Source organism: Nipponia nippon, unplaced genomic scaffold (genome assembly GCF_047370975.1).
Source record: "Nipponia nippon isolate SJK-2023a ecotype South Korea unplaced genomic scaffold, ASM4737097v1 scaffold_5, whole genome shotgun sequence".
NCBI lineage: Eukaryota > Metazoa > Chordata > Aves > Pelecaniformes > Threskiornithidae > Nipponia > Nipponia nippon.
Window position 1 is genome coordinate 61,284,307 of NW_028262369.1, and position 25,586 is coordinate 61,309,892.

Genomic DNA, 25,586 nt, shown 5'->3' on the forward strand with positions numbered 1-25,586 from the left:
CTCAAGTCTTCCACCCGGACCAGTGATCTTCAGATGGACAACATAAAAGTTCTACTCGTGGAGGGAAAGAAGCACAACAGTTAATAGAAAACTTACAGAATTCCAGAATGACAAAATTATGGAACTAAATATTATAAAGTAACCTATTCCAATTCAGTACCAATGGACTAGTTTGGGCTTATTTGCAACCAAAGCAACATAGCAAATTTCATATAGGAAGATCAAGATGTAAAAGGACAGAAAATACCATCTATGGGAATCATGAAAGCAAAGGTTCTGAACTCAGTGTGACACCAGTTACCCTTAAAGTGGACAAAGGATCTAAATCCAGAAATCACTATATATTTATGGAAAAAGATGCGGGTAAAAGAAAGCCTCATTTATATTTTCAACTATTAGAAATACTTTGTATTTATTAATGCCACATCACACAATGGAAAATATAAAAAAAATCATTAGAAATTGTTCAAGAGACATGGCAGAATGGTCAGATGAAACTGCTATATACCAGGACACTAACTAAATGTAGCTAGCTTTACTTTAGCACTTTAAATTCCACAACGTTATCTCATTATCAGGCAACAATTTAAGAAGTTACCTTTAATGTTACATGTATAGTAATTAAAATCATTTTTTACCTTTTAAAGTCACAAATAAGCCTGTTTTTCTCCTGGAGCACTCGCTTATGATGCATTCGATGGAAGTCACGTTCTTTCTGCATTTTTACGAAAGCCTCTTTTGCCTTGCTATATGTAAACAGAAAATGTAAGAGAGAAGTATTAGTCTCCTCCTATTAATTGCTCATCAGGGTATGCTGAATACACATAGAATTAATTTTCAGATATGCACATGCCTACTGTATCCAAGTTGGAAACATTTGGTAGTATGCCCTGTGATGGAGAACTTGTACTTTCAAGGTCTTTTTCCTGCCAGCTGATGTACACAACCATGGGTGCTCTTCACCATTACCTTTCCTCAGTTCCTTTAGATCGAATCTGGATTCTGGCATTATACATCTCAGACGTCAAACTTCCTTTAAGAACAAGGGGTCTTGTGAAGGTACACGTTCAAATTACAGGTGATTAGAAAACAATACTTTCGCTGTGGGTTTAAAAATCTACGTGAAAACGCATTGCAATACTGATTGCTTAATATCTACATTGTGTCTGAAGCCCAACATAATGGTACATGCTAGAAGGACACATGCAGAAAGATAACTATCCTTGCCTTGCAAATACTTGCATTTAGGGAGCTTCTGGAAAAAATTGTGCTAGAAAAGTCCTAGGCTCTATTCAATCATGTTTGCAGCCTGTCCCCAAGCATCCCCTGTACGTGACAGCAGGAAGGAAAAGGATTCCATTTCAAAATTAATTGCAAACATACTGATAACCTGGTATTCTCTAAGCACATTCTACACACAGCCATGGGACACCCTGAGATACTCTGCTCCATAAACATAAAAGAAAATAGCCTGTATATTTTCTCCTTGCCTTTACTGATATGGGTTTGGCAGGAAAGATTAGCAGATGAATTGTTTAATTGCAAAGGAAGCTTGAAATTACCTTGCACAGAAATTAGATATTTGGTCTTTGCAAAAATAAAGCTCATTTCCTCTCCAACAGGACCTGAGGAGTTAGGAAAACCACTATAACAGTGGAGTATGCCAAAATCACAAGTCCAGGAAGAAGACCCATAACTGCCAGTGCATTATATTTAATTGTACAAATAATTTATATTTACTATACATGCATTTGCTATATTTATTACCTATACAAACTACCATATTAGATGTGTACATTTACATGTGAATTATTGCTTGTAGCAGGAACAGTTAGAAAGACCTGAAGAAGAGCACAGTGAATTAATGCCACTATATACCAGTCAAAGCTGAGAAAAAGCTGGCAGGTAAATGAAAACAGGCAGGGCTGACCCTGCAGCAACACTGTGAAAAGCTCAAAGGAGCTGTGGGCATGCAGATAGTTTTGTGTATGCATGTGCACAAATACCAGAAGTAGTGAAACAGAGTAACTTAGGATATGGGATACAGAGTACAGATTATGATTCTGCTCAAGCTCCCATGAACGGCAAAAGATTTGAGAGGTAAATGAATCAGTGGTCTCGGGATAGTTCTGTGAAACAACTCCATCATGACGCCACTCTCAAAGTCCGACTTGCCATAAGATCTCGAATACAAAACCTGCCCCTTCAGAGCTAAGCAGATGACTTGTTCTGAGAGTATAAGATGTTGCTACAGCCAAAGCAAAGCCAATATCCATTTCTTTTAGTTAAGATATATGTCAAAGACTGCAGGTGTCTCCATTTAAAATTTTCTCAAGTAGTTTGATAAAAATAGCAGAAGAGGGCAAGGTCCAATAAAATCAAGTAGGGATTTTCAAAGGTGAATTACATGCCCTGTTCGCACTGAATTTAGGTGGGACTTTATTCCCCAACATGCTGCAGGTTGTAGCCCTAAAATTTTAATCGAAATAAAGACAGTTTTAGAAAGCATACTCTCACGCTTTTACTCCATCTAGGTTCTATAGCATTTAGCAGCAAGGATGCTAAACATACCACATAATTAAACATGCATTTAAATATGGTGCACAATACAAGAAGCATGCACTTTATTGTTTCATTGTATAAGTGGAGAAATATGTGCAGGAACGGTTAGATTTTGGCACAGAAATAGGAGATCAGCTGAGGATTTTATTGCTGCTGATACCACTAACAGTAATAATAAATATGATTTCCAGGATTGCTTTATATTTTCAGTGTTACTGTGGCTGTAAACTGGGCGTATATTTGTGAGCATGCTTCCAAAAATCAGGACAGAAAGATACACGGAAGTATTTAAACTTCCTAACTGATGTTTCTGAACAGAGTTACAAACTTCATTCAAAAGCTGTACACAACTTTCATTCCATCTACCTAATAAATTCCTGAATGTTTAAAGAACTTACAAATATCACAGTTAGCAGTCCCTGTGATTAACACAATCTTAAAACTGATATACCATTATGTTGTCTACCTAAATGTTCAAATACAAGGGCAATACAAAGGGTCCGGCCACAGGAAAACACCAAAATATATGGGATTCAAGCTATTTTAAATCATCAGAGAGGCAGAGTTTAATGTTGTTATGAAATTACAATCTATTATTCAATTCACAAGCAAATATTACTAGAATATTAATGCTTGAATAACACAAATCATCACTGAAGACAATGAATTAACTAGTCTCCTGTAAGAGTTGTTAGTTTTCAGAGATGATGTTTCCAATTTTTTCTGGCATATTGGAAAGAATATCTGTGCTTCCACTCAAGAAATATTGCAGCAGATAACAACATCCCTTACCAATCAATCGGGGCTCAACTGTAGCCTTCAAGACAAAAGAAAGAGAAAGGGAGTACACTTAAGGTATACTTTAAATACTGTCACATGGCAAACCAACATAAAATTAGTTTTGATTTCTTTCACAACACAATGCTGGTTTTAGAAATCATTTAAATAAAGATCAGTAGTGCATCTAAACCTTAAGGTAATAACTAGCACTAGCTTTGGAGTAAAAGAATTATGCTGATATTTATTTCTTTTAATGTATGCAATCAGGGATTTTGTTGCATCTCAAGATGCCTTCAGACATTGGACAACCTATTAAAATATATATACTCATTGTATACAGGAAGTGAAGCTGATTGTGATTTTCTCTTTAAATAATGAAAAGCCACAGCAAAATGTAACCAACAGTCTGCAATCTACTCTATTTGCCCACCTAGTTGCTGTGCAATCATGTAAATGCTATATTAAAATACCCAAAATACAATTACAGTTAGCTTCTAGATAGTGAATCTCTTCCACCAATTGCTAAACAACATTAAAGCAGGACATAATTAGTTTACAGTCGTTTATCCTGGGCCCTCATACTGCCTAAGTCCCAAATAACATCTTTTTTCTGCAAGATGGTTGTAAAGAGTACCAAGCTCAGAAATACCAAATGTAATTAAAAGCTTTGTTCAAATACAGTTCACAGCACTGTATCTCACAATGAAAGTTTTCTGACTAATCCACAGAGCAGAATATGAGACTTGCTTTGCTCACAAATCCTTGGTTTCTAACTAGTCAAACCAGCATTTCTTTAGTGCTCTTAGGCATTCTGTTTTCAGTGAAGCTGGTGAATTCTCCCTCACAATACTTGAAAATTCAAGTTGTCCTCCAGGTAATTTTGGCTTCTGCCAGAAGATTTGCTTTATCATAGCAAGGGTACCAACTACAGTTACTGAATGCACAAACAAGAAAAAAAAATGCTGTTAACAGCCACTACAGTAAATGGATTTAGTATAGAGGATTATGATCAGGGTTTATCCAAAAGACACAAAGGAACACTAACTCATGGTATATACAGCTGAAATGCTCAATTTCACCCATTATTCCAGAAACAGTACTGGTTTAATTCATAAATTATTCAAAACAAGTGCAATGAATTTCACAAAAGTGCTGAACTTTAACATTAGCATCAATGAAAACTTTGAAAGTTATTTGAAATAAAAAGGTTGAAAAAATGAAGTAGTGACCATTAGCACAAACCAAGTTTTACATCTACATATACTCCATCCTAATATTAGCAGAAAGACTAAGAAAATAAAGCTCTCCCTACAAGTGGAGGGAGAAGGACTCATTTTAATAGTTTTTTAACACGGTACATGCAGAATAAGCACAGTATTCAACAGTAAATGCCAATGAACAGAATTTACCCACTTCTAACTAGTGTCATATAAAATTGCTCTATATCTCACTGCCCTCTCTGGAATACCGAACAGGTGACATGACTCACTTGTTTACCACCAGGTTTCATCAAACACTAGAATGTGAAAAAGCAGGGCATGGTTTCAGTTCATGGATTTACTTATTTTTTTTTTTAGCACAGTTCACTTAAGGGAGTGTTGGGAGTTTTATTTAACAGTTAGCCTAGCATATTGGCAATGTCTTTTCCCTCTCCTGCTTTCTTCCTGTTGCACAATATCATGTCATCTTTCCGCCTTTTAACTAGACATCTGCTATAAAAAAAAAATTTCTGACACCCTGGAGAGTATATAGACATTCTTATGGGAAAAACCCAACTTATTCATGAGCATGGTGAAATGGTTTTGAGATTTATGTTCTTAAACAATGATGTAGCAATGCAGCAAACCCAGGAAAACTCTTATCAAGTCAGAATCCACGCAGATTATCTTGCTATAGCATGTTCTTCTTCATACGGGGGGGGGGGGGGGGGGGGGGGGGGGAAAAAAGGGGGATAATAAAAGAAAGGAAAGCCTGTTAAAATTACAATAATAAATTTCAGAAGGACCAGCTTTCATCTTTCCTTCTTTTACTATGCATTACTGCTTCTTACTCTCCCACTCAAAGGAGAGACAATCCCTAACTATCCATTGTCCAAAGAAGCTGTAGATTAAAATAAAGGAATGTTTTCTATATGGCCCATCTCCCAGTGCAACAGTATATTTAGACTACACAATATTTGACTTGCTTATTAAAGCTGTTTACTTAACTATTAGACTATGGCCAATTAATTTATTAACTTAAAATGTAATAAATCATTATCATTGGAAAATAATTTGACTATCGTTATTAGCAGCAGCAATGATTATTTAAGATCTGAGCAGCTATTTTTCGTATAAAGTAACAATCTAAATGAAAATTAGTAGCTTGAGGAAAATCAAAGGATAGAGTTAAAATTTTTACGGCTCGATATTTTAAAACTAAGCACTGGCAAAACCAAAGTGAGTGCATTATTAGGTCTCAGGGTAAATTCTCAATGAACACATACACACGTATCATTCTTCAGACAAGACTGTTACATGTAGTTCATTATTGCATCTCCATTACACAGGCTAAATATTCTAACTCTCTTATGACTGAAGTACAACTGGCTTGTAAAATCAGCTACTACAACGTACACACAAGTATAATCAATGATGGTAATTTACGCTGACATACCATTTACCACTAGGGCCAGAGTGATACATTTTTTGCAATTAAAAAAATGAAGAATAAATGTATAGTGATTTTTTTCCTATGTTGATGTTTTGTGGTAGCTGTAATTTATAGTGCTGTATTTTAATACCAAATGCACATAACCATTTATTTTCTAGTTCTACATATTATATTCTCGTGATTCTTCGTAATAATTTGTTGTGATTACTGGATATTGAAAATTATTTTCTATAGCCCACTAAATACAAATAAAAGAAATTAAGATTTAGGTTTCTAATAGAGCTTAGAGAAAATTGAATTTTAATTACAAGTGTCACCTAGAAGTAAAAATATGCTCAGCCAGCATAACAAACAGGAACTTATTATTTCCATTAAGTACTTGGGTTTACTTTATCTGGCCATTTACTACTGTATATCAAAGTTTCATTAAGACCAAATAACATACCTTGCAGCAAGTTTAAAGTTTTCCAAATCTTTCCTCAAATGCATATTCTCAGCTTCAAGTTGCTGGTTGCGGGTACATACAGTTGGAACCAATCCAATATCTTTGGCTGCGAACACACCTCTCTGTATGAGTTCATACCTAGTAGAAAAGAAAAGAAGAAATATTTTATTCCATGTTTCCTTTTTCTCACTTCACTGGTATCTCCCGTCTCATGCTAGCATTTACCTAAACTAGAATCACAAAGGTATTTATCATCTCAAGGCATTTACCTTTTATGACCACTAACAATTAGCAACAGTACTATCCCACCACACTGCGTTCTATTTCACTGGTTTTCATTCTAAAATGTATTATTGTTCATAATAGTCAAAAGACATGTCCTGTGTAACACAGTACTTCAATTTAAACAATTGTTCTTTTCCTTCCTTTCTTCCAAATAGCTTAAATGAAAGACAGAAAAAAATATTCTTGTTCACATAACATTTGTATACACTCATAATCCTTTTTATCTCTTACGCTCAAATATATGCAAGATTTCTTTTTTTTTTTTTCAGGACTCGGATGACAAAGCTGCAGGTAACCTGGATGAATGATTCTATGAGCTATCTTCAACATGGAATACAGAGCTCACCTAGGGAAATTTCTTCATTCCTTCCTGTTTACTTATGTTCCCCTCTCCTTATTTAATTATATTTACCAATATTTACCTATTTTACCAGCCCCCGAGAAAACATGATTCCGTGATGTAGAAGCCTGAAGGCTGATTTAGTTAAATACTTGCACAGACTAACTTGCATTTTGAGAAAGAAGTCAAAGAGAATCCGGAGCAGCATGTAATGCTGTGTAGCAACCTATGAATTTCTATGGCCCCCAGCAATAAAGTCCAGTCAGTCAGTCTCATATCTTTTAGGACTATCCCTCTTTTGGTAGGATGTCAATAAAAGCTAAGAATAATCTAACAGGCAGTAAAAAGAACGCAGGTGTTGACATCATTCGTTTTAGGCTTAATTTAAAGGTATTTAAATACAGAGCAACTGAAAGTACCTAAGTATCTTCTATACAAAAAAGAGAGTGGCGATATTAGAAAGAATTCAAAAAAGCTAAATTTGATCAAAAAAATGCGACTGTTGCTACACAAAATAAATGCTTCTACAGAATCATGCTTGTTCAAGGAATGATTATAAGCTATCAGTATTTGTCAAAGTATTTCAAAGGACACCAAGATTCAAGTCTACATATACGAGCGTAAGATGGTTCTGTGCGAGCAGACATTGCAGAAGTGATTCCAGCATCCAGTACGTGTATGTACAAAACATCTATTTCTTCGTCTATTTCTGTCCTGGAAGACAGAAGAGCAAGACCTTCAGTTGGTACGAACTTTTATAGACCCACTGAAGACAAAGTCATTGTGCACTACTGTAGCCATGATATCAGTTCAGCATAGGCTCAATGGAGCTATAAATAATTTGTATCAGATAAAGACTATAGCCCCACAATCTTCTTCCCTGCTGATCTTGACTGCAGCTGGAAGATGTTCTGAACTCACTAGAAGGAATAATATAAACACTATTTGCCTTTTCAGGTGAAAAATACATTGAATCTGTGCATTTTTTTTCCCAAGTAATGAGGAAGTATGAAAAGAACAGCAGTAATTAGAGACAAAAAATACACACTAAATGCTATCTCCTGCACTCAGACAGATTTGAAACTTGAAGACAGTAAGCACAGCATTCCTAGATCAATAAAACATGTTGCAGAAACAAAAAGTGTTTGTAGTATAAGGGATTCTTACCTGACAAGCAACTTTTACTTAACATCCTCCAAAAAAACCTAAGGGGAATGTTAGAAACTCTTATGTCCAAATGAGAGCTTCCTACGGTCAGCTACTTATTTGCATTCTGTGGATACTTCTGAAAATGCTCATCCCTATGAATTCAAGTGTCACTCACATTCACCACCAGTAGATGAAAGGTTTTTGAAAAGTTAAACTGAGCATGTCCAAAGCAAAATTCATTCTATCATCACTTCATTTTCTTAAGCAAATTGCAGTAGCAACAGGCTTTACTACTAAGAAAGAAGCCTAGTCTTTTTTTTTTTTCCTCCAAATAAACATTGACTGATGAGCAGGTACAATACCTATTGGAAATACTGCAAATAAGAGCACTTCTCATTGCAAATGATCACAACTCTACATACTCCTTTATTTGCCAGAAAAATTTCTCCACTGAATGCCCTAACTGCACCTCATGAAAAACATCAAATTTCTGCATGAAGACACATCAGACATGGATAATTGATGAACTTAGCCTCCAGCAGTGCTAAGAACTCTGAAAGGCAATTTTAATGAAATACAATTAATACCAACAAATTCACTATGCCCTTGTCTAAGAACACTACTGAAAATGAAGGCTTTTGTGCATGTAGCAGAAACGGAATAAAAAAAACCACACAACAAAATTGGATTGTGAAATCTCATTATCTTTCATCAACCTAGTCCTGTAAAACTTATGGAACTCCTACATACCTAGCCAACTGCCAAATAGCTATTGTTCTCACTTCTTTCCATTATAGAAAGAAACTGCGATGCAAATTAAATTAGTTAGTTCCGTGCACACACAGGTATTTTTCTAAGCTTTTCAGAACTGAGTTATTATTCTTGAATCGCTATTTAAAATTAACTAAGCATCTGGAAACCTAAGGAACAGATGGTCAACTATGATTTTATGATCAAAGCCCAGTGCAGACTGACTAAAAATAATACATTATTACTATATACATTACATTGAATTCAAGTTTCTAAGAGTTCTAAAGCATTCAGGTTGCAGAGAGGCCCTGCAATAAACTAACTGGTATGTAGCTCAGGATAATCCCTTACCAAGGGGTAACTCACCTAGAGATACATTTAGGGATTAAAATTTCAAGTTGCAGCTTTTACAAGAACTTCTTACTGAAAGTTATCATTCCAACTGATAACCTCTTAAGCAGTTTCAACAGAACACTAAGAAAGAAATAAGCACAGAAAAATAAAGCACCTTTTTGCCCTAGTGTACTCCTTCAATCTATTATACCACATAAGTAGAAAATTTATATTATCATGTTATGCTTGTTATGTAGGCAAGAAAGCAGGTATGTCCACATGGCTTTTTACAAATCAAACTTGAGGTTACTTCACTTGTGTTCTGAGCCCATTCTAATCCAAAAACTGAATCTGTTTTAGCGTGATGCTGTCCTGGAACCGATAACTCTCATTTCTCTCTGGATTTATGAACTCAGAGCACAACACACATAATGTGACCATATGATTTCCAGGCCAAAGAGGACACAGAGCAGACAAAGCTTAGGTCTGCGTGAAATAAGCAGGTTGTTTCCACTGTCTTCAGGGAGTTGTGACATGGAGGGTCACAACCTATATCCATTTTCTTCATTCTGCAAAAAGGAATTTTTTTGTAACAAGTCTACCTTTATGCTCAGAGAAGACATAGTAGCTTTGTTGCATGTGCTCCGTTATGCACAACCCAGGCAATCTTTGCACAGCATACACAAGACAGACTAGCTTTTAACCTTGCTTGGTCACGTAAGTTCATTCTTAATTTTAACCACATCATACAGAAAAGAATTTTCAAATCATGTTTCCATAATTAGTCTGCAGCTCTCCTTTTACTCACAAGCTGAAACACCACCAGGTCTCTAGGAACACTTAGTCAGAGATCACCAGCCCAATGAGTGTACTAACTAATCGCAGTGATAGCTCTGTGCGTATGTGTGAACAGCAAATGATTCATCTGCTCATCAGACTGGCAACGTGCTGCCAGCAGCAGTGAGCTCTTTGGGATTAGGAGGTATAGACTGTCAGATGCATGAATTTACAGTTGATCAGCCCTTGCACTTCATACTCCAAAGCTGTCAATCCAGTATCTTTAATAAGCAACAAAAGCACTGTAAAGTCTTGTATATCAAAGGAATAGAAAATTTAATGATAAATTAGATATTCTAAAAATAATTTAAGTCTAATTTTAAGTTCCTTAAAGTGTAACTGGAAGAAAAAAGTGTATGTGCAAAAAAATACTTAAGTTAAAAAAATTACTACAAGTGTGGTAAAATTATTCATGACATCATAGCAAAAGAGTGGGTTTGGCTTAAAATAAAACAATCAAATCATGACATTTTATACAGCTGGGTAGAACAACAGAATGTTTTCTCAAACTCTGAAATAAACACAGATAATTTGGTCCAATTTAAGTGACCTTTAGATCTCAGACAGACAATTATTTCAAAGCAAGCCTTTTGATAAATTTTCTCTACGTTAATTAATTTCTCATTTTAAATTCCATTAGTACTTGATCACCACAGCATGAGAGCGAGAGTTTCGTCCCAATACATAATGAGGAACCTGAGTACACTAATCTGCTCTCACTTTCATTAATATTGTAAATTATCTATTTCAAACCAACATGAAACATTTTGAAATAAGGTATTAATGCAGAAAAAGTCTCAATACAGTAAGATTAGATCCTGACATGCTGAGCTCATTTGTAATGCTACTGAAATTACTTATAGAGAAAAAAAAAAAAATATATGTACAGTAAGGATTTACAAGATAGGGCCTACTAAGACCTGCTCTTGCTCTGTTAAAAAGCAATTTGAATTTTGCCATTGATATAAATTCAGACTCTAAGTGCTTCAAAGAAAGCTGTAGTTTCATAAAAAGGTCACTATTTATATCTGTCTAGTATTAATTATATTTTCCATAAAAACTGTTAAACTGCTTCAAACTTAACACTATTCATATCGGTTCTGTTGTTGAAAAAGAATACAGAACTATAGTGCCCCTTCTCTAAGGAATCATTTAAGTCACATTGTTATGCTATCAAAAACCAGATCATTATTAATTCCAAAGGCAACACCTGATTGGTGAGCTCTACACTAATAAGATCACAGCCTTGCAAACAGCAGCAATGATTTCCTCATTAGAGAATACTTCTGAGAAAATGTAAAAGCTTCAAGGCTTTTGTAAGAAAAAAAGATGTTCCTAACTTTTCAAATTTACTAATTTTCAAATTAAACAATTTCAAAAGACATTATTAACAAATCTCTGAACCTCTGATGTTTAAAGGCTGACTACAAGGTAATTCAGAGAGGTGTTTCCACTTCTCAGAATCTTTCCAATGTAGCTTGCAGATTCAAAGCAAGCTGGTAACTGAAAGTATTTCAATAGGACTCTATGACAAGCACAACCTTTTGCTCCAAAAAGGAGGTGGAGGAAGTGGAGTATTTAGACAAAGTTGCATTTTTGAACTTCTGCAAGAAGTACGGACAAAATCTCTGCAATCTATAAAAGCTGGGAAAAAGAAGATAGCAACAGCTCCAGAGTTTAGTCTTCTGTTTACTATATGAATTAAATTTTAAAAAGAAAAAAAACAAACTAGCCAACCATATTATTTTGACTGATGTACCAAAAATTACAAAGTATCAAAAATTGTGATTATTCTACTTCAAAATGCAAGGTACCTATGATGAATGTCCAAAAATACCCAAACAAGTAAGGTGAAAATACTATACGATACTACAAAACATTCAGTTTTTAAGCAGGCACCCTGGTTCTGGAAAGCAAGAAAATAACAAAGCCATATATGGTTTCTCAACACTGCTGAAATGAAATGCTGGTCATTTTGCATTGGACTCATTTGATCCAATGATGACTTCTGAACTGCAGCTGGTTTCTAGTTTCCATTGGTAGTCAGTGAAGAGCAGAATATACTTGAAAAAAAATAATTGAATTCATTTAATCTTAAAGGAAATGGCTTAAACAACTCAGCTGAGTTGCATCCTGAAAATGAGTATCTCTCTTTACTGGTCACAAAAGACACCTCAGGTGACCACTTCAGGCTTGTAAATGTCTAGAGCTAGGTGAAATGCATACAGTCCTTCAAAGGTACCCGTTTAGGAGATCCCTGGACTCAGCTTTCTTTGAAGTCTGTCCTTAAAACAATAAAAACCGATAGTTTTAAAACAATACTCATTCTCAACATGAATAAATTTATTAGGTATTTAATGTATTTAAGAATGACTTGTACTCAGAGGAGTTTTCTGGAAATACATCCTGAAATACTAGAAATATTTGAATCCTAAGCATCCCTTTCCTAATTCTCAAAGTAACATCGCCACTTAAAATATTTTACCATTCAGTTTGGAAGCAGTCAAGGGTTCTGGACATTCCCAGTCTGACCAGGAAATTGCAGATGAAGTCATCCATTGCTTCAGGTATTTCAGACACCGATTTCTCAGAAGTCAGAACTGATTGCAAAGCCTGAAATTAAAATTTGGTAATTATTATTAAACCTGCAAGAGAAATGTAATTATCATACCTTCTATTTCTGAAGTCATCTAAAGTCACAGATGTACTGGAGTACAGCTGAATGTTTTCCTTGTCTTTACTGATCAGATCTGTAATCACTGATCCTTCTAATGGCCAGGTCTGTGAAATGTTATGAGAAATAACTCAAAAATCACCTGATTTAAGTATTCTGAACCTGACATAATCTGATATGGACTTGAAACTATTTAAACTGATGGATGATCTTCTGTCACTGACCAGCGAGAAAATGTTAGTTCTCAGACTCCTGCACCCTTCAGCACCCTTCAAAACTACTGATGAGAAAAATCAGTACTTCATCTAATGAAAAATGCAAAAGTCCAAGGTGATAGTAAAACGGCTTATATTCTTTTTGTAATCATGCATGCAATAGAAAGACTGAAAGAACTGCATCTCCATCATTAGAACTCTTAAGAAGTCTCACAAAGATCAATTCTCCCTTTTCTTCTCAACATCCATATGCAGACACTGAATGAAGCTGCCAGACAACATTGCTACAAGTGTTAGCAGAATGCAGATGGTACACTGAGGCTTCATACGCAGCTCCTCCAGTGCCACCAAGACAGACAGCTATTCAGATATGATCAGCTCATGGGTCAAGCACAGTTACCAAAAGCAGAATCAAAACAAAACAGAGCAATCCTACTACAGAGAAAAAAAAAAAAAAAATCCCTTTCACAGCTTTCTGTTGCAATGCAGATTTCTTTCCTTCACTGAACCTCACTCAGCCCACTCAGTGCATAGCCTGATATTAAGCTCTCCTAGAGAGATTTCAAGATGCAAGGAGGTATGAAAAAAGTAAAATATGACCCAGTCTGAGACTAACCCCCTCTCCCCTCCCCCCCCACCACAAAATGCATTTAAAGATAACCAGATGAGAGAGACTGCCACACTTTGGCAGCCAAAGAGGTGGCCTTAATTCAGACTTTAAATGGACTACAGCAATTTGACACACCTAAATATAAGGGTCTCAGCATTTGGGAACCCCACATGGGCACAATGCTACAATGGACTTGCTCAACAACACAGGTTGCTAAGACAAGATACTGCATATGCCTGTCCTCCTAGTGAGAGGATGACAGAACAAACCTGAGCTTGACAACTATCACACAGTGCACTCTTGAAAGAAACTCAGATGCTATGATAATGTGAGCTACACATTATTAAAAAAAAAAATACCACTTCCACACATGCCTACCTTCCTTTCTTCAATACTAGCAAAACTGAAAAAAAATCCAGTGAGATATTCATCAAGACATGCTAAAGGCTGTGACTGCAAATTATTTCTTCCATCCATTTAAAAAAGAATCTGTTGGCCAGCGATTTTTGATAACTCCATCCATTTATGGCTTATTCATGCCCTTAGTGGGAGCTCTATCAACATGACTGCATAAATTACCTGCAGATAAAGGCATTTCTCTTGATAAAATAAAAACACGCAGCATGCCCTGCACTGGAAAATCTCATAGCCATTTTGTATAATACAGAAAATGTTGTGTTTAATTCAAGCAACCTATCTAATATAAACAAAGAATTGTACATGTACGATCAAGGCCATGTAACACTGTATTATGAATAATACAATATGCCAAGTGCAATGTAATATTTAGCATATTTTCAATACTAGAGATACAGTACATCAGACAGGTCTATTTTCTAATTGTGGTAATACAAGAACCAAAGAGTACATCTGCAGACATGCAGCTGCATCCCTTTTTTTGCTTCTTTTCTTTCTTTATTCTAAGTGACGTAAATGTCTAATACTGTTGCTTGTAGTTTCCCAAACACATCTATAAAGCCAGTCTTCGGAAGAAATGACACAGCTTGATTCCCTTAATAAATGGAAATATGATAGGAATTCATTTCATCTGTGCAGAAGAGAATTTATTAGCTGATACTAGCACTGAGAATCATTTCAGGAACCAAAGCTCGAGCAGGGAACAATATACGGAAAAATGAATGCAGTCTAACAGGCACAGTATTGGAACAGGGCCTCAGGACACCAGAACTAAATTCCTAGCTCTTCTGCAGACTTTGAGAGTGATATTAGGCCAACCACTTTCTTTTAGTAGCTATACAGACAAAACACTTTAATAAAGGATTCTGACCATTAAGTCAAAATAAACAAACTAAATATTTGCTTTGTTACATATTTGTTAAATATTTCTTGGTTATTTTTTTTTAATTAAAATCTTCAAAACATTTTAAGTGTAAGGATTGCAAATATGGCCAGCAAAATAAATTAATTGATAAGAGCTTAACTGTAAGGACTTCCCCAATACTCACAAGAATTTCTGTCCAATGAAGAAAGATAAACACCAAATAAATTAATAATTTCTCTGGAAAGCAAAAAAAGATGTTCTCGCAAAACTTATTAAACTAAAAAAAGAATATAAAAAGTGAATTCAAGGATTTTTAATACATTCAAACAAATTAAAAATCAAACCTACATGAACTATAAGGTTAATGAAGGACAATGTATCAGATATATATCTCCCAGATTATCATTTGGGATATTAAGAAAATAAAGATCCTGGAATAGAAGTGTCATAGCTGTAACTACTGAAGAAAGTGTTTCAGCCAGTTTTTGTTTGTGTGTGTCGTTTTCCAGAAGTTCTGTATCCTTTTCCTAGGGTCCGTATCAGCAGAAAATTTTCTTTCATATGCAAAATATTCTATTGCTTGTGTTTAAAAATAATTTATATTATATTACAATGTCTCAAAACAAGGACAACAGAAAAAAATGAGTTGCAACTGAAAAGGACAAATGATGACTAGAACAGGAACAGGAGGCAGAATCACTGTTATCCAAACCATGTGTTGCCCAGCACAGCTGTGTTTTGAATCAGCTGCCATTTCACCTCCAGACTGGGGGAAGAAGATACTTAGAGATTAAAGCTCCATCACCCTCATTCCCCTGTTGGGATCCAAACAAAAACATGAACTGTAACTGGTGAGGGAGCCTCACCAAACTCCTTAAAGACCACTAGTTTCACGGCACCTATACAGAGATCCAGAAGGAAAGAAAATGTGTCTCAATATCCACTTTAATTCCCACACACCAATTTTAAACAAACAAACAAACAAAAAGGTGAATAGCACCATCTCTCATTTTCTTACATTTGCTCTTCTTCATTTAGTAATTAGTGCTAATTACTTTGCAAAGAAGTTTGAAAATACGCATTTTTCTTAGATTTTCCTAGTTATACTTGACCTTTTTACACAGCGTACAAGAAACTGTAGTTACTATAAATATCCATAGTTTCTAATTTCAGTATCTGCATTTGGCAAATAGCTTAAATATTTTGGGATGCTCACTTGATCTGTGCCTTCTCTATATAATTTATTTTCTTAACCAAAAGATTTGCATCTAATATTGAAATGCAATCTTTAATACAGGATTAGGTATACAAGTTACTATGAACACCAAATATACATAATCACTTAAAAATGTTGATCGCAGAGCAGCTATTCCAGGATATGGTTATTACCTAATTTACCCTATTTTAGCCAAGATTAGAAGCTAATAATTGAAAAAGTGTACCAATTATTTATCATGTGAAGACAGCCTTCTACTGTGCTGCTTAGCTCAGAGTTTAGATATTGATTTAAGATTAATTCACAGGAAACAGTACTTCTAACTTGGGTCACCAAAAGCACTCACTGCAGCACTTTTTTTTTTTCCCCAGCAAATTAGCATCAAACAATCTAGTCACTGAGCCTTACAAAATATACAGTAAAGCATTATGAAAGCTGTCAAGGAACTAGCAGGTGTATTAAAATATTCTTCTATTCATGTCTTTCTGTTTAAAGGCTGGAAATACTATTTCAGTTTCAAAATTATGGGAAAAAATGAAACCTCCAAATAATGAGTCAAGAAGCAAGATGACAGACATCTATTAGCATAAACGCAAAATCAAAGAGAATTTAAGCACACACGTTCTTTTGTTTTAAGGAAAGGTAACACTTTCTTCAGTTTGATTAAATGGGATAGATACTAGCATATTGTTTCCTACCACTCAAAGTTCAACAAATCAACAAAGAAGTAAAAGATTATTTAAATATAGCACTGTCATAAGATCAATAGATTAAAAATATTCTTCCTTATTTCACTTTTTATTTGAATGTCAACTCACACAGTAAAACAGACATAACTTCAGTTATCTCTAAAGAACACTAAGAATTTCCACTACTTGGTTAACATCAAGCATGTTCAGTCTTTAAAACGTCTGCCATCTTTTCAGGTATATTCACTTTCAAAACACATAAGACTCCAGTATTGTCAGTTTTCATTCAAAGTTTTATCTAAAATACAAAACTAATCTGTTGATGTGCACTAGTGCAGAAGAAAATGTACATTTTCCTCCATTTTGATGTTAAGAATCATTCAGATAATTTTATCTTTTCATTATTAATCATTTGCTTTTGCAAAACGAAGACTATGACAATAGCTTACTGATGAGGCTGTAAGATAGTGATGATATTAGAAACACAGCAGGGAAAAGCACTTTTCCATTAGATTGTTATAAGCAAGTAAATTCAGGCAAATCACATTTTGGAAAATGCAATACAACAATCCTATTGTGTAAGTCTGAACCATTACATGACTGTTTTGAAAACAAACTGTAAATGTAAGAAGTTTCAAAAACTGTGTGAAATGATTGATAATTTCATTAATATTTTGATTTAACATAGTTTAACAGCCCATTCTTTATTTTCAATATATGAATAATCTTCTTTAGCAAAGTATTTGAGTACAAGCTTCTGTGGGTCTTAAGCACATGCAGTTTCTTTCCTGTATCAGGGATCACATTCTCATTCCATCCACTCAGATAAAGAAACAAACTCTAAAGTACTGATACACTGTAATAACATTAATATATTTTAAATAATCTATCTGTACATTTGTAACATGTATTTGCAATATCAGGTTGTTATGGAACATAAAATGAGCAAAAGTTAAAGGAAGATGAAACCCAGGAAACATTAAGGTGCCTTTTCCACTGTGGCATACGTTTACCCTCAGAAACCTAAAAAATAAGAAGCAATCTTTTCCATGCAAATATTTCATAATTAAAATAAATTACGTGTAAATTTTAAGCCACTAATGCCAACTGAATTACAGAGTCTTAGAACATTTAGGAAGTTCTTACTAAAATTTGTGCATCTTCAGCCTGCTCTTGAATAGCCTGCAAAGCCTTTGACAGATCCTCATCATCTTCCTGAAGACTGAATTCATCATCTGATGGAACCTAAATGAAATTATTTGAAGTTAGGCATCAACATATTTTATACATCTTTCGTTCCGAATACAACCATTTCCACTCCCAGTACAACTACTGAAAATAATCTCGTTCGCGTTAAAGTAATATTTTGCCATATTTAAATAGAATTTATATTACTGAAATATTAATTATAAATAAGCTGAAACATTTAAATAGAAATACCTGTATCTTTAAAAAAAAGTATCTAACATTCAAATGAAAGTAAAACATAACAAATCAACTGACACTAAATCTTCTCTTGAAAAATAAAGATATGCCTAGCATCACCACACTTTATAAAAGGCGATTTGTATCATTTCTCCTAGGATGTTTTTATGACTGATGAAGTAAAACAAAAGAATGAAACATGAATACTCTACCACATATATCAAAAGATTATCAATTTAGTAAATTACCTCTTCATACTGATAATCATCTTTAGAGTCATCTGTTATGGTAAATTCTGCAGATTTTGTTAAGTCTGAAACAGCTGATCCATGTGATGAGTTCCAAGTTAAAAAAAAAGTATCATAAACCAACCATCTATAAACCCGTTATCACCATCTTCGCCGTTGTGCTTTTTGACACAAGCCTTTACACTTTCAGGGCTTCTTTCAGCCTTTAGGTGAACATGCCCAGCTCCAGTGAAAACTATGTGCACAAAGACAGAATTTAGATTCAAAGTTTTTATAGCAGGTTTAAACACCATTAAAATTTGCTTCATCAGATTTAAGTTAGAAGTCAAGCACTGTTTGGAGTTAAACGGTAGCTAAATTCTGCTCTCACACAATCATCAGTTTTTACAGGGGTCTTACTACACTGAGACTTCCACAGACTTTACGCTTCTAAACACAACTAACTTCATGCTCTCAGAGAATGGCATTTTTAAATGAAATTCAGCTGTACAAGTTCAAACATGAACATCTGAGATCAAACACTGAATACTAGAGAACCATTTACTGAAGCTGATACAAGTGCGTTAATAATTACAACACAGCTACAATAAAAAGATAAGAAACTTTCAAAATGTAAACATTCATTTGGAAATTATCTACGGTTCCTTCAAATGCTTTACAGTCAAACTTCTCATTAAAAATAACTATAAATGGTGTAAAAAGAAACCCAAATAAACCTTTTTTCCACCACTAGCCTCACAGCCCATGAAAGTATAACGAAACTGTTTTTAGCAAGATGCTCTGTTGACAGTTTCCCTAGGAAATGAGTTAGCCTACAAATGACCCATGCAAATAAACCAGAAATTAACTTCTGAAAAAAAGCTGGCAATTTAGTACTTCACACACATCAAATTTCAATAGTAACTTCTATATAAAAAAAGAAAGATGCATGATTTTCTAGCTTTGCATCAAGTTTCCCAAATCTGAATTATTCTCCTACAAATCAGGTTTTTGCTACAGTTCTCACAGTACAATATATATGTAGAAGTATCATCTGCATTCAACACCCCAGCATCACAGCATCAACAAAACTATCAGCTGAATTGTAACCATCTAGAAGGCTAACAGCTGAAGATCATGGACCAAAAAAGGATAACCACCATTTGTTTTAGAGAGATGTGAGGTTTGAGGTAGAAGTTGGAGAGATGTCATTTTCTCTTCTAAACTAAAAAAACAAATAGGGAAGTCGTTGAGTGAATAAAGGCGTTATTTCCAGTAATCAAGTCAAAGCACATCTGTGTACCTCCAACTGCCCAATTACACTACATGCTTACTATAAAAACTGTATATACAAATAGGAAACTGGCATGAACACTTAAGAATCTCCTATCTAGGCTTAGTACCTGAGAACAAATGCCTATAATACATGTGCCCCCAAATTCACTTCCCAAATTACTGCATCAGAGACTGCAGATATGGAACACAGGACTTGAATTCAAGTCACCACCTCTCTGCATCTTGCTCTCTGCAAAAGCTTCATTTTCTAACTTGACTGACTCTGGAATGTTTAATTCTAAAACCTGAACTGTGCAGAAACTCATCTCCAAAAATGTTTACTATGCTTTCTTTCATAAGGGGAGGAAAAAAGGAAGGAACCCCCAAACTATTAGATTTAACAGGTCTAAGTCTGCTCTCTATCACACCAGAAGAAATCTGGATTAACTCTTCTGACTTTAACAGGAGGGCAAAGAAATTTTGTGGTTCAATGAACACACCTTTTCTCAGCATAGTACTCCAGCACCATATGTGGGTCCACCAAGGTAGGCGAAGAGAAGAGATGAAAATAGCCCATGTTGAGACATGACTTTCAAGAGCTGACCCTACGGACTTGAGATAATGATCAGGGACTCGGGCATCAGGCTACCTTTCAATTGTCTGCCTGCTCCCCAGTACAACAGGAACGTTTTGGTCCTCGCATCAGTGTCTGGCCACGTCCTAATGGAACAACTCCTAATTCCTGGACTTCGTTCCTTCAACTCAGAGGGAGAAAAGTTCACCTGAACTGCTGATGACATACGAAAAGGAAACAACAGCAAGGCACCAGTGCAAAGCAGGAGGAATAGGTTTCCTTTACTGTTTGAAAAAACAAGGAGGATGCTTGCAGCAGGCAAGTCAAGAGAAAAGACACAGTAATATTGACTGACTAGCTAGGGTAATGTTCTAAAAAGCCCCTTTTTTAATTGGATTAAGATATCCTAGCACTAGCTAGCTGACTACACATTCTCTCTTTAAAGAATGAGACTTTTAAAAGTGTGGTTGTGTTTGTATAGCGTGAATACTTGAGTACAACTTTTTTTTCTACAAAGCAGGGGACAATTTCCATATATATGTACTAATTCTATGTACGAACTAAATATCTGCATACTTCTCTGGAACCCCACAGTCTCTTCCTTCCTTTATAGCACAGTATTTATCAACTTAAAATTTATTTAAAGGAAGTACATTTAAATAAAATACTGCACCCAGCGATTTTTCACACCACGTTTAGTGATTTGATCAGAGACTATTTCTCCTAAAGCTATCTTTTGTATGGGCTACAAATGATCCTTCCCCCCATCTTGACTATTTCTTTCTGCTTTTATCAAATCTTTCAATGCAGACAGAAGCATCACCACAGTATACCCTTGATGGGTAAAACAGTTTCAAACTCTTGTTTTTTTCCTGAATTCTCTACTGACCTGACCATCCTTGCGATCCACTATGGTCTAAACCGATGCATCGCTGCAAATACTGTGCACAGACTAAAATGTTACTTTAAAAATCCTGATTATTTTTTTCCTCTCTTTTGCAAAAATCATAGCCAGGTGCACAATAAGAGAGAGGAATTTGATTTTAAAACTACTGTATTTTCGCAGCAAACACTGTGTTGATTATTTTAACATGTGTACCGATGCAGTGCTTTAAGAACATCACACTGAAAACAGCTGTCCAGTTTCAAGAAGGTAGAAACTGAGGCACAAGCTCACTAAGGCCAATCTGTCACTTTTTTTTTTTTTTTAAATTGCTTTTATATTGGCTTACATCTTAATTCTAGCAAGGCAAGAGAAACTACGGTACTGGTAGAGCCTAACGCTTAAGCTCTGATTACTTAGCCTCTAAAACAAAGCTCACAAGATCTTCTTGATTTGGCAGCTCACAGCTACAAAACAGAACAGATAGAGCTAGTCTGACCTAATGACAAAACTAGAATTTAGGTCACCTGACCAAAAATTACATATTTAAAAGCCATAAACTCCTAACATAATTTGCCATGATTCAATTGTGAAAAGAATTCAAACTGATTTTTTTCCTCTAAAAGCCACAGCAAATAAAATTATGTCTAGGTTATTGTATCATAATCTTTATATCTTGGTCACACACAGTACTAAACAAAACCACAACCATCTCGTCCGTTACTGTGCGTGGCAGGCATTGGGAAATGAAAGAAGCACCTTTTACAACAGCACATTGGGACTATGAGTCTTAATGACAAGTTTTGTCACTCCTCCGTAAATACTTTGCACGGACTGATCAACAACTAAGACAAGAGGCAACAAAACGCTTTCGGTTCAGAATTTTAACGCTTGCTTAGACTGTCCCATCAGCAGGAGAGGATAAAATTACCCTGCTTTTCCCAAAACAAACACCACGTTAAAGTGAGCCAAGATCCTACCGTCTCTGCAGGAAAAGAAACCCGCGTATTAAAGCCCTTTTTAGCTTCCAGGGGCAATAACTCATAAAAAGCAGCAACAAGGTGCTGGGGGTTTTTTTGGCGCTTTTTTTCTGTGAAATAACTTGTCAACCCGCGGGTCTCCTGCTGGAACGGTGCTGCCCCGGCTCCCAGCGCTGCCCTCGCCCTGCCCGATCCCCCCCAAGCTGCCGGCGGGGTCCCCCCGCCTGGGGAGGACAAGTACGCACAGAGGAGGGCAGGAGCGCTCAGGAGACGGGCCCGCCCGCGCCCCTCGCCTCCTGAGGCGGGGAACCGGCGGGACCCCGGGGCGCCCCGCACCCCCCAGCCGCCCGCCTCAGACGAGGAGGCGGAGGAGGAAAATACTCCGGCGGAGGAAGGATACTCTGCAGGCAGAAGGACACCTCAGAGCCCCCCGCCGCCGCCTCCTCCTCCTCCTCCATGGCCGTTGCCTGGCCGCCGTCGCGTCGTGCCGTTGCCGGGGGCGGCCTCTCGCGAGAAGAGGCGCCCGCGCCTCGCGCCCGTCCCAGGGCGAGCAGCCGCCACGGGGCGGGGCCGCGGCGGGAACAGCCCCTCACCCCCCACCCCCCTCCCAGCGACGATTTAATTTAATTTAGTTTAATTTAGCGCTAACTCACGCTTCACTTTCTTGCCCCCGGAGGTCCGAAGGGGTGCTCTAAGTCGAGGCGAAGCTTCTCACGCATTTTCCTAGCGAGGGAGCGGCCTCGGCGGGGGGCGCGAGGGGGTTTGCTCGCGAGTGAGGAGGTTTCTGGAGGTTTCCAGGGTGGTCGCTGGCGACGCCGGGGCGGGCCTCCGTGTCCCCTCAGCGTCCTCCCCGCTGGCTTCTGCGACCTTCCTGACTAGGAAATGCTGCATTTTCTTAAAAAAACCAACCAACCAAACAAAAAAAACCCAACAAAAAAACAACACCAGGAAAACAACAGGAGAAGGGAGGGAAAAAACTGCTTCAATCTCATAAAAAGGGACTAATTTCTTCTTCAGAGGAAACATTTTTGTAGCTGAAACAGGTGTTTGCGGGATCACCTGAGCTCAGTCCTGTAGGACTGATTGGTTACATTAAGTTCCTGCAGTACGTTCTAGTTTAATTAATAGCAGGAGTTTTCCCAGGCAAAAGTTTGGGAAAGAAGCATAACATATCCTGTGTGTTTGTGGAGAATACATGTTATGGCTCTTAGGAATTTGAGATAAGGTTGCAAGAGTCAAGAGAAGGTTTTCTGTTCCTTTTTTTGTTTTAAAATAAGCTTATAGGCCACAGTCCTAAATTTATGTTGAGTTAATGGGCTTTGCATGCAGTAGGAATTCAGAATCAGTGCTTGAATCAATGTAAAGTAACTGATAATAAATGCTGAAAGTCTCGGGGAGACGGGGGGAGTGGGGGTGGTCAAAAAAGAAGTACTAATAGCTGCTCTGAAAGGAGAGGCACCAGTTTTGCTTGCAAGTTTTTTTAAAAAATAAAGACAATCTAACAATTGAAATACAGTCTGAAGATCAGAGAAGATGGAAGTGGGTGAAATTGAACTATATAATTCAGTTCAGTCTTTAGCCTGAAAAAAACAAGATGCAATCCTGCAAGAGGGCCCATTACCCATGAAACTATTATTTTAGCTTTTTCTTCCCAGAGATTATCACACAGGATTGCCATTCCTCTCCCATTGCAAATACATTTTTGAGAAACAACGAGTACTTTGGCACTGTCAAAGTCTCCAAACTGTAATAAAAGAACAGCGTTTTGGCACAAGATCGTCACAACACTGCTAAGGCGATAAGAACTATTGTATTTCTTCATAAATTCTTTATTGTCAGCTTCACCACTGCGTTGAGTTCGATACATGTCAGGGCTTGAACTCATCTGGGTTGAAGAGATGGAGGGCAAATGCTGACATACCTTTCTTTTTGTCTTGCAGGGTTGGGGTTTTTTTCCTCTTCAGAGGAATGTGATGTGACCAGAACAATGTTCTTTCATCCATATCCAACCCAAAAGAGCAGTCCTGAACTCCAGCAGAGCATCTCAAAAAATAACAAAGAATAAGCAGAAGTGGCATCGTAAGGCACAACGCCCATCAGTCAGTACTTCCAAAACTGCAGGATTAAAAAAGTCATAATGCAGTTGGGATGGCTTCAAATGAAGGCCTCATTCTCTTAGGGAAGTTCCCAATTCCACCACAAATCACAGAGTAAGTGTAGCTGTACTGACGTCATACACGCAAGCACAGCGCACTGATATCATAAGTTAATACCATTCGCTTCTCTCAGCAACAGGTTTGCTGTTAGCCTTTACACAGAGTTGAACAAACAAAATGCTATGCAGTACCATTCTCTCCCTTTTCCGATTCTCTGAGAGTTTTCTCTGCCTCTACAGGCCTAACTTCTCCCTACAAATTTTTCATAAGGCTTCTCTATCTCACTAAAATACAGAAATGTATGGTATCCACAATTGAAGAAGGCTGATGAAAGCTGAAAAAGGGCTCAGAGAAGTGCTTCAGGGAAGATGAAGATTGGAAAACAATTAATAGTGAAGGACAAAAGGATCTCAGTCTACTTGGTTTATTAAAGGAATAGTTAAACAGCTTGATCAAAGCGCACGGGTAATAGATTTGATAAAAAAGGCTACGCAAAGATGCAAACATATCCAACCGTGTCAAGAATTAAATAAAAATAAATTACAACTAAAAACAGAGAGTGAATTTTTAACAAATAACTACTTGTCTGATTTCCAAGTATAGTGGAAACAGTTCCTGGAGGATTTTAGCAATGACAGAGTTCTTCATGAAAGTTGTGTTCTACATTCAGACACCAGCTCGTTCAGGATGTCCTATGGCTTACGTTTTCAAAAAAGTCAGATACATTCGATTGCAATGGTACTTTCTATGAACAACATTTTAAATGAGAAGATAAGCAGTTCTACCATATGTGGAGATTTGCCAGTATCCTCAAGGACCCATAGAGTTTATCTGTTTGCTTTTAATGAAGAATCGGCTGGTCACTGATTGTTATTTCCCAAAGGTTTAAATCTTTGTTTGGAAACAGTGTTTGGCTGGCAACTTCTAAACTATTTATGTTATTTCATCGTGACTATATAAACGACCTGATAGTACAATAATTTTCCTTCAAAAGCCAACTTGTTTTTCTCTACCTTGTTGAGAGCCATCTACCATAAATACATTATATTTGGTTATTGCTAAGCTGGATTCCAAACACCCAGTTCACCCTGCTTTATAGCCTCATAACAGTCTGAGTTATAAATGATTATCGTCTCCCAAATGGCAATAACCAATGTTGTTACTGTATGCCATAACTTCTCATGAGAAAGACACGGAAGCGGCATCTGCTGCAGCTTGAGCGTTTCATTAGACAGTTTACTTCTCTC

General features: G+C 36.5%; 1 protein-coding gene across 1 annotated transcript in view; it reads right to left on the minus strand.

The window, feature by feature from the left end:
- The window catches only part of SPAG16 (sperm associated antigen 16), a 410,847-nt gene extending 388,166 nt beyond the window's left edge, over positions 1 to 22,681 (minus strand). The window contains 6 exon segments of the mRNA XM_087731487.1: positions 639 to 746; positions 6,440 to 6,577; positions 12,619 to 12,746; positions 17,966 to 18,064; positions 18,493 to 18,539; positions 22,584 to 22,681. Of these exon segments, the coding sequence (XP_087587613.1) occupies positions 639 to 746; positions 6,440 to 6,577; positions 12,619 to 12,746; positions 17,966 to 18,064; positions 18,493 to 18,539; positions 22,584 to 22,641 (578 nt within the window). The 5' untranslated portion in view covers positions 22,642 to 22,681.
- Between the last annotated feature and the right edge of the window lie 2,905 nt (positions 22,682 to 25,586).